This window comes from Ranitomeya variabilis, chromosome 4 (genome assembly GCF_051348905.1).
Source record: "Ranitomeya variabilis isolate aRanVar5 chromosome 4, aRanVar5.hap1, whole genome shotgun sequence".
NCBI lineage: Eukaryota > Metazoa > Chordata > Amphibia > Anura > Dendrobatidae > Ranitomeya > Ranitomeya variabilis.
The window spans coordinates 37575848-37586338 of NC_135235.1; the positions used below are offsets into that span (position 1 = coordinate 37575848).

The 10491-nt window shown below is 41.9% G+C and overlaps 1 protein-coding gene across 1 annotated transcript in view; it reads right to left on the reverse strand.

The window, feature by feature from the left end:
* Nucleotides 1-6418, reverse strand: part of ENTPD1 (ectonucleoside triphosphate diphosphohydrolase 1) — a 104741-nt gene extending 98323 nt beyond the window's left edge. Inside the window, exon 1 of the mRNA XM_077258356.1 lies at nucleotides 5829-6418. Coding sequence (XP_077114471.1) covers nucleotides 5829-5844 — 16 coding nt within the window. The 5' untranslated portion in view covers nucleotides 5845-6418. The remainder of the gene's footprint in view (nucleotides 1-5828) is intronic.
* Between the last annotated feature and the right edge of the window lie 4073 nt (nucleotides 6419-10491).

Consider the following 10491-nt stretch of genomic DNA (forward strand, 5'->3'; position numbering starts at 1 on the left):
AGTGTTGTAGCTCTACTTAGGGCACTCCAGCCGAGAGATGAGTAAACCCGAATTGTAAAGTTTGGGGTCCGCACTGGACCCTGAACTCCAAACACGAACTTCTCCTGGAACTCGGAATTCTGTTTTTCAGTTCAGGAGTCTGGGGAGGAGAGAGATAGAGATTTGCCAGCTCCAAAGTTTGGGTCTCCGTTGATTTTAATGGGGTTTGGGTTCAGATTCGGGTAGAGTTCTGGTACCCAAACCGAACTTTGGACTAAAGTCCGGTTACGTACCAGAATCCAAAACTTCCACGGTTCCGCTCATCCCTACTCCAGTCCCTTACAGCAGCACAACCGTCCAATTTAACGATAGATGCTGTTCATATGACTGGTGTATCTAATCTTAACTTACTTTATTGATATTATTTTTTATTTTTTCCAATCTTTATTATTTGATTAAAATTCATTTATATAATTAAATGTTATCCTATATATGGGTGGGTTTCTGCTCCTTGGACCCTCACTGTTCACTGGATTGAGGCACTTCTATTCTAGAACACATGCTTGACCGTCCTCCATTTATTCTGTATGGCGACTCCTGGAAACAGGCGAGCGCACGCTTCCCATAAAGAAGGCTGCACTCCATACTCACATGGACAAAGCTGAAACGTTCTGGCGATTGGTGGCGATGGATGAGAACTTCTTCTCACCGGACACATGCTTTAACTTTGGGTAAAGAGAAAAGAATTTTCTGCCTTGGACAGTACACTTGTGTGTGACGCACTTACAGGAAATAAAGTAACACTCATCATCTTTTATATTGGTCAGCCATGTGGTTCACCTTTACTAGAAGAGACACAGATAAAAGCACTTACAGCTCAACACAAAGACCTACCACAAAACGGCCCTGCGGTAAGTAACACACAGTGACTCATTCAGTTCTTGACGAATCCCACAAAAAGTTATTCTAAGGTCTTAATAGGTCACAGTTATGCTTATAAGGGGGAACAATTCTACATTCATGCATCATTGCCACAATTTATCAAATTCATATATTTCCTTTGTATGCACAGTGCTCTTTATTCTGAGCCAACTGGTTCAGGAATAGAATGGCAGAACTGTCAAAAAGACTGGTGCACTTAAAGGGAACCTGTCAGCAGTTTTGGCCGATACAAGATACGGCCATAACCTTTCAGGGCTGATATACAGCGTTCTATAATGCTGTATATCTGCCCCCAATCCGACCTGGAAGAACTGTAAAAATACGTTTCCTTATACTCACCTGTGGGGTGGTCCGGTCCGATGGGTGTCGCAGGTCTTGGTCCGGCACCTCCCTTCTTCTTAAGATCGTCGCCCTCCTGCTTGCTTCTTGTGGATGACGCGACCTTGCATCATCCACACAGGCTCGCCTGCATCGCACTCCTGCCCTCTTGAGGGCAGAGGAAAGTACTGCAGAGCGCATGCGCCAGGGCTCTCAGACCTTTTCCGGTGCATGTGCACTGCAGTACTTTCCTCTGCCCTCAAGAGGGCAGGAGTGCGATGCAGGCGAGCCTGTGTGGATACTGCAAGGTCGCATCATCCGCAAGAAGCAAGCAGGAGGGCGACGATCATAAGAAGAAGGGAGGTGCCGGACCAAGACCTGCAACACCTATCTGACCGGACCACCCCGCAGGTGAGTATAATAAAAGTTATTTTTCAGTTCTTCCAGGTCGGGTTGAGGGCTTATATACAGCATTGTATAATGCTGTATATAAGCCCTGAAATATATCGGCCATACATCCTGACAGGTTCCCTTTAACAGGTAGAACTTTTAGGCTAAGTTCACACAGGGCATTTTTGCAGCATTATTTTATGCAAATTTTCAGCTGTGTTTTACAGTACCATCAAAGTCTATGATATTTCAGAAATCTCATGCACACAGCTTGGTTTTATTTTTGTGATCAGGATTTTGTGCTTTGCATGTTTGTTTTTTTTGCGCAATGGAGCATGTTTTTTTTCAGCATTTTCCCCTTTTGAAATGAATAGGTGGTGAAAAAAAAAAAAGCTGACAAACGCAGGTATCAGGTTTTGTTTCATTTTTTTTGCACCAAAACCTGATTCTATAGAATATTTTTATTTTTTTTTCCAACACTAAACTTTATCAGCATGCAAAAGAGACAAGAGGCATGCCAAAACCGCAGCAAAAAAACGCACAAAAAATGCAAGAAAAAAAACAAGGAAAACCTGCTTTTTTCTGCAAGAAAGAAGGAAGGGGATTCACACTAAACCCGTAAGGTAAAATCCAAAAACTTTATTCCGGCATGTCAAGCCATGATTAAAAACCTGAACTTTTTTCTGCAGCTTTTTTCCTCCCAAGAGACCAGATTTTGCTGCAGAAAACAAAAACGCTGAAAAAAAACGCCTAGTGTGATCTTACCCTAAGAAGGAAAGATTGTGGGAGCTTATTTGGGAGCTCAAGGACTTCTTGGGGTACTTGAACTGTGAGGCCAATTAATTGACATTATAGAACTCAGTGATGGGCAGGTCTGTTCTCTACCCAGTGTTATCTTACTGCACAGCAAGGTCATATCTTTCTGAAAAAAGATGATAAACAGAACTTGTAGCAAAATGTCAGCGCTCACGATCAGATACCCTCCCCCACTCACCATTCAGAAGTGTAAGTCACTCATGCACCAGGGTGAAATGCCAAACATTGTAATAAGTTCTGTTATGTTTGTACATAATTCCTACAAAAATAAAACAAAAAATAACAAACAGACGCTTGATGTGAAAAAGACGACTAAAAACATAAAGCAACAACTTCTGTGCACAAAGTTACAAGAATAGAAATTCAAGATTCAGCAGATTCCGAAGTTTCTGCATGAAAGTTACTTGTTATAATGGATCATTGAATTATGGAAAGGATATGATCTGGGTCAGGACCTGGAAGAGATTAATTAGAGCATTTGTGGCTGTTTAAGTTTTTGTTGTTTTCTGCCTTTTTTGTTGTCGTTGTTGTTGTTTGCTCCAAACTCAATGTTGTCAGTGATAAAACCTGATATTATATGGACAGCGCTAGGACCAGTGTTATTTAATTAAGCTATTCAGATGAGAATTCTTCTTCTTCTTCTTCGCCAAATCTGCACGTTAATAAAAAATAATAAAACCGCACAATGCATAAGATTTCAGCCTATTCAAGTCTATTGGTGTACGACAAAATTGGATCCTTATAATAGCATCTGATTTTAACTGATACATTACAGTTCTATAACATAAGGAACTGCGCTCTTGCAAATTTTAATAACGGATGTTGTATCAGAACGGATGCCATACAGATTGCACACGGATCACAATCTTCCATTTTTTTCTGGATGATTTTTTTTTATATATATATATACACTCATGTGAACCTAGAACCAGACTGACCCCTTCTAACTAAAGCACCAATCATATAACGCCAAACAACATTATTATAGGGGTAATAGGATCCACCAAGTCTCCCCAACAGCGGACACATCCTTATAAAAACTTGGGACAGTGTAAGTATTGATAATTCAGTAGATCACAAGTAGCACTGCTAGTATCAATTCACTAATAAATGGACCTATTAAAAATAATGCCAGAATGCTGAGTATTGTAGTACTAATTCATCTGGAAACTTATCAACTGAAGTAAATGTAGCAACAATATAGCAAAAGCAGTACAAACCCCAGGTCATATCCAAATAAAGGACATTACAGTCAAAATACAAGCCAATAATGAATAAACATGATGCAGGTCAAACTATATTAGCCACAAAGGAAACCTATAATGACCTTTACATATAATATATAGGGTACAGTGTTAAATATTTAACGTATTGGATTAAGATATAACCTTTACTTAAATATGCTAAAAACTCACTCAGAGTAATGAACCAAACAAAACAAAAGTGCAAGGTGCGAAGAACAAACAACACTAAAAAAAACTTATGGGGTGCACATGACATTAGCCACAAAAAGAAGCTGTAATGACCATTTTTACATATAATATATAGGGTACAGTGTTAAATAAACTATAAGACTAGGATCACATGACCGTTTCCCGCTCATTCGAGAAAATTGTTCAGATTGATCAAAGTTTGATCACAGTGTGATCCGATTTTCTCAGATATGAAGAAGAAAAATATAAGTTTATCTGTCTTCTGCATTCTGAAAAGCCATGAAAAATTGGACTGCACTCGGATGTCATCTGAGTGCAGCATGATGTTTTCCACGGACCCATAGACATGAATGGCAGAGCGCGATCTAATAATCGGAGGCAAATTGCTGCAATTTTTTTTCCTTGGATCGACGCGGTTCAAGCAACAAGATAGTTGGACATGTGCACATCCCGATAGAAAAATGACGGAGCCCTAATAGTAATACTAGCTCCAATACATTACACATAGCGCAGGTCATATTATTAGCCAGAAAGGATACTGTAGTGAATAATACATGTATTATATGTGGTGGTAAATAAACTATAACACATAAGTGCAGGTCATACTCCTATATGTACTATATGAGCTCCAAGATAAACGAACAGAGTACATCCTACTATTATGTATATAAAGCTGTAATAATAAGCATAGTGCTGTTGTATCAGTATAGGTACGACACGCCAATAGTAGTGAACATAGTGCACATTCTACTATAATATGTATAAAAAGCTGTAATAATAAGCCTAGCTCGGTCTAATTACTATATGTACGATACAAACTCAAAATATAAGTGATTGTAGCGTACATCCTGCTATAATGTCCTACAGGAGATGTAATAAGCGCAGCTCTGTCATATTATTAGCTGTAGAATACAAACTCATAGGAATGAAAATAAGTACTATATAAAGCTGTAATAAGAAGCATAGCGCTGTCTAATTATTATACGTGCGATGCAAACTCCAATATAAATGAATGTATGTTCTGTAGAAGCTGTAATAATAAGCGTTATCTTGTATGTACTATACAAGATCTGATACATATTGACATATCTACATTATATAAATCTGCAATAATGAGTATAGTGCTATCATTATCTTAGATATCCTATACAATAGAGCTGCAATATTAATAACAGTGCTGCCATATTAGGATATGTATGATACAAAATCCAATATTATATTATAATATATATATCATACATGCACACTATACAAAGCAGTAGTAATGAGTAAAGCGCTGTTATATATATATATATATATATATATATATATATATATATATATAAATATGTACACAATGCAAACTGCTATTATATATATATATATATATATATATATATATATATATATATATATATATATCAGTGCTGTCATATTAGGACATGTGCAATGCAAACTCCAATATTATAATATATATACATGCACTATATAAAGCTGTAATACTAACAGTGCTGTCATATTAGGATAGGTACAATACAAACTCCAATATATGTATGTATGTATATATATATATATATATATATATATATATATATATATATATATATATATATATATAGTACACACACACACTATAAGCACAGCGCTGTCACATTAGGATATGTGGTCCATAAATCCTATATACACCCTACAGTACAGAATATCCCACATCCTGCACAGCCCATGGTGTAAATGATCCTGCCCACCACCATGTATATGATACACTTATCTGACCTATACAATTACTATGAAACTACATGTTGTGATACATAATTCATTGAAAACTTTTCCAAGCAGCAGTAACAATCCATCCCCTAACTCTCTGCAGACAGAAGGTGTAGCACTCAATGAAACAATGTATCAAATGCACATGAAAAGTTCCTATGTGGAGTGCTCCAGGGCAGCAGGGGTTACTGTAGCAGAGTCACTCACCCTTGGGTTCTTCCATCAGCTCTGCTGCTCCTTGCTCAGCCTGTGCCTGCTGCAGCCTCACTGACAGATGCACAGGAGACTTGCCTATTTAACGGTGCCTGCATGTGGGTGGACTCAGCTTTTTTTCTCTCCTCTACATGAAGATCCCAGTTGACAGGAGGTCAGTGTCTCTTGGTAGTGGCTCTGGATGATGGAGAGGACACCAGGGCCTGGCTTCTGCTGCTGCTGCTGCTGCTGGGATTCCTCAAGGATGGAGCTCTCAGTGCATCTGTGTGGGTAATAAACAGCCCAGGTCTTCAGCTTGCAGAGCAGCAGCACAGTCCCATGGAGGCTTTCCTTTGCAGTAATAATAACCCTGGGATGCAGACAGAGGAGGTCATTATTCATCCTTTGAAGCAGCTCCACACTGGAAGGAATACATATGAGAAGAGGAGAGAGAGAGACAGGAAAAAAAAATATGTCCTGTTCTTAAAGAGCCAGTCCCTGCCCTACATGGCTTGCAAGCACACAAAGCAGCCTCTCTATGTGTGCACAGACATGGCCATCAGATCACCTTTCATTTGCAGGACTGGTTGTTCGCCTGGCTGACTGCAGAGCTGCCAAAACAACAGCTAAGAGAGGAGAACACAGGGGGGAACGAGTGGCTGGGATTAGCCAGGAGTAGCACACTGGGCAGGGTAAAGCAGCAGCTCTGCTCATTGGGGAAGTGGCACTGTGCAGGGAAGGCTTGTGGGATTATTAGGTAACTTCGTGCCTTGTCTTCCGCTCCATTGTGATGTAGGATGGATGGGTTGGCACCAAATAAATGCATCTAATTATAAGGTGTGGCTATATCTGCTGAGGTTTAATTGGAATGAGACACCTTATTCTAATATCAGCTTTCCTGTGTAGACATTAGACAAAGGAAGTGACCACATTCACAGTTGCTAAAATACAAGTCGTATGTTGTCCCATGTGTATGTCCAAGCTCGGACTGGCCGGCTGGAAGACAGGAGAATCCTCCGGTGGGCCGCTCTGAAGGAGTGCTAACGAGTAGTGATATTACACTTGATTCACAATTTGCAGAAATCGGTGTCATCGAATCATTCATTAAACAAGCTAGCCAAATTAATATTACATAGAAGCAGAAGTACATTTTTGTAATAGGGTCAGATTAATTTTGAACAGTAGGCACCAAGGATCAATGTTACTGGGGGGCGTGTGTCCCTATCGGTGCGTTGATAGAAAATAGAACTGGTGGGCAATGACTGTGAATCTGAAATTCACCATATTCCCAGGGGCTACTTGTGAAGCTGCACAGGGGTCCAAGAGGTAACGAAGCCCAATTCCTCCTCCAAGGACTGCAATGGGACTATATTGGAATGAAAAGGGCCCAAATATTGTTCTTACACTGTGTCCGCCAGTGTAGTCCTGTTGGGTTTTTACCATGTACATAAGTCCAGCAGCTAGCATGGTTAGTATTGGAGATAGACAACCATAGCTTAAAAAGTATAACTGCCGTTTCAAGTGCTAAACTGTCTTCTGTGTGTACATGAGGAATAAGATTATTATAAGCCTTGTAGTCCACATGTTTGTAGACTTTTCTCTCCGAAGCTTCTTTCTCCTCCATAGACTTTTATAGGCAGCAACTGTAATCCAGCAGAAAACCTGTCTCCACTTCATTTGATCAGTACAGCTAGAAAAGTGGAGTCTTATTAGTGGGTAAATAGATATATTTCTATAATAAGACGTAATAAGCTATATGTGCACACGATGCGGATTTAGTGCGGATTCGCAGCGGATTTTTCCACACAGAAACACTGCGGATCCGCACAGTACAATGTAAATCAATCTGGAAAAAAAAAAAGCTGTGCAGATGGTGCGGAAAAATCCGCGGATCTGCAGCGTTTCTGCACCCTTCCATTATTGAAATCCGCAGTGGTAAAAAACGCAGAAAATGCGCACAAAATCCGCATCAATTCCGCATAAAAACCGCACAAAATCCGCGGCAAATCTGCACCTGCAGATTCTGCCAGGAGATGCGGATTGTGTGCAGAAAATTCTGCACCCCATTCCGCAACGTGTGCACATAGCATTAGCGTTTCTTATTTTCAATTAAACTGTTGCTATATTTAAAAAAAATGAAACTCTTTAGTCAATAGTTTTGATTATACTCGGGTAAATAAACAGATGGCTATACCATATCCATCATGCAAGGTGGGAATGTAAAGAAGAAATACTAAAGGAGTGAAGGTTAAATTCATGTATATATACATATAGTAGTAACAAGAAGGGCCCAGAATGGGGGGTCATTATACAAGGAAGGGGCCTAGGATGGAGATCATTATAAGTTAATGTATGTAGTGCCAGCATCCCTGCATGCTGCCCCTCTCCTCTGGCACTCCACTCACTGCTGCGACCTTTGTCTGCTGCAGCCCGGGGTGCGGTCACTGTGCGCAGATCTCTGGGCACTGTGCCTATGGCGCGCTCTCCCTCCTTCTTAAATTGGCCACATGCGCCATCCTGAAGTGTCCCCAGCCCCTGGCTGGGAGACACTTATTATTTAAGGCACCTCCACCTGCATGGAGGTGCCTGTTCAACATCGTTAGTTTGATCCCAAACATGCTTGCTAGTTCCCGGATCCCTATCCGCTAGTGTCTGTCTATCCCTAACCTTCTTGCTAGTACTTGCATTGTCAGTCTGTTTTACAGCCGGATCCGGCTGCTCCTGCCATGCCAGTCTGTATATCAGCTGGACCTGCCTCCATCTGCCACGCCTGTGTGTATATCAGTGTGTATATCCTGTCCCTTGGGGGTCAGCTGAGGTCTGTCCTGGAGTAGCACCTGGTATCCATCGGGAGACAAGCCTAACCCCACCATCAGGGGCTGTAGTAAAAAGTCAGGTGTTCACCTAGTCAAGCCCCTCCATTCTCTCCTCGGACCACTGCATAGTGGTTCCACCACCTCCGTTACAGTTTGTTCAGGGGATCCTCTTGTTTCAAACGTCCAGTCATTTCCTGATGCCTTACATAAGGTCTTCGATGAGCCTGGACGTCACTCCTCCACAGCATCTTCTCTCCTCAGACTGCACCAGAGAAACCTCACAGTGGGCCAGTACGCTGTTCGTTTCCATACATTGTCATCTGAACTCCCCTGGTATAATGAGGCTCTGGTGGCTACCTTCTGGGAGGGCTTTTCTGGGCGAGTCAAGGATGAGCTGGCCGGTCATGATATACCCACCTCACTGGATGATCTGCTGTATCTGGCAACTCGGATCGACATCAGGGTTCAGGAGTGTTCGAAGTAGGTGACCATCGAGAGAAGATCTGCATGCCTGGCTCCTACCTTTCAAAGGCAGATCATACAGCAAGTCTAAGCTTCAGCATCCTCCCCGGAGCCCATGCAAATTTACCAGGTGAAGATGGCCAAGTATCGTCACGTGGCCTGTGGGGCCAAGGGATGGTGCTTCTATTGTGGCAATCCTGAGCATGTAATACGCTTCTGTCTTGAGAAACCATGAAATTCCAGTGCTTATGGTCAGTTGGAGTGGTCAGCCTGGGCGAGAGTAACTCCTCTCCATTACTGTCTCTGATGGTATCCATTTTCTGTGGCAACATCCGTTTTTGTCTAGTTGGCCTACCTGGACCCTGGTTCCACAGGTACTTTCATGCAGCAGGCCATTGTGGAGTGGTATACAATGTCTACAAGATTCGTTGGTGGTTTCAAAATCATCGGTAGATGGAAAACCTCTCTCCAAGACCATACTTTTCGTTACCAAGCCTGTGGAACTTCGAGAGGTAATACAACACTCAGAGAAGATTTCTCTCTACGTGCTGTTGGGTCTATCTCACCCTCTGCTGCTAGGTCTGCCATGGATGTGGAGACACGAGCCTGTCTTGGACTGGAAATCTGGAGAAATACTCCGTTGGGGAAAGGAGTGCCATGAGACTTGTCTATTCCCCTTCATCCTGCTCGACCTCCGGGCTCTCCATCTAATTTACCTGGCTTGCTTGCTGCATACTGGACATACGCTGACGTCTTCGACAGAAAGGAGGCTGAGATGCTACCACCTGATAGGCCATATGACTGCCCTATCAATCTACTTCCTGGTGCATCTCCTCCACAAGATCGAATCTACCTTTTGTCGCAGGCTGATACTTGAGCCATGAGTATATTAAAGAAAATCTTGCCAGGGGATTGATCCAGAAGTCTTCTTCCCCGGCTGCAGCAGAATTCTTTTTTGTGAAGAAAAAGGAATGGTTGTCTTCAACATTGTATCGATTATAGGGGACTCAACCAAATTACGATAAAAAATAAATATCCTCTGCCTCTCATTTCGGAGCTGTTTGATCGTCTCAATAGGTCCAGAGTCTTCACAAAACTCAAACTTCGGGAGGGGACCGGGACATAAAACCTGACCTGAAAATGCCATGGAGATGAATGGAATATGGCCTTCTATCAGAAAATACTGGAGGCATATTTGCAATCATCAGTCCGGAAGCTGCGCATGGGACATTCTTGGACATTCCAACATGACAACGATCCAAAACACAAAGCCAAGTCAACCTGCCATTGGCTACAGCAGAACAAAGTGAAGATTCTGGAGTGGCCATCTCAGTCTCCTGACCTCAATATCATTGAGCCACTCTGGGGAGATCTCAAGCGCGCAGTTCATGATAGACAGC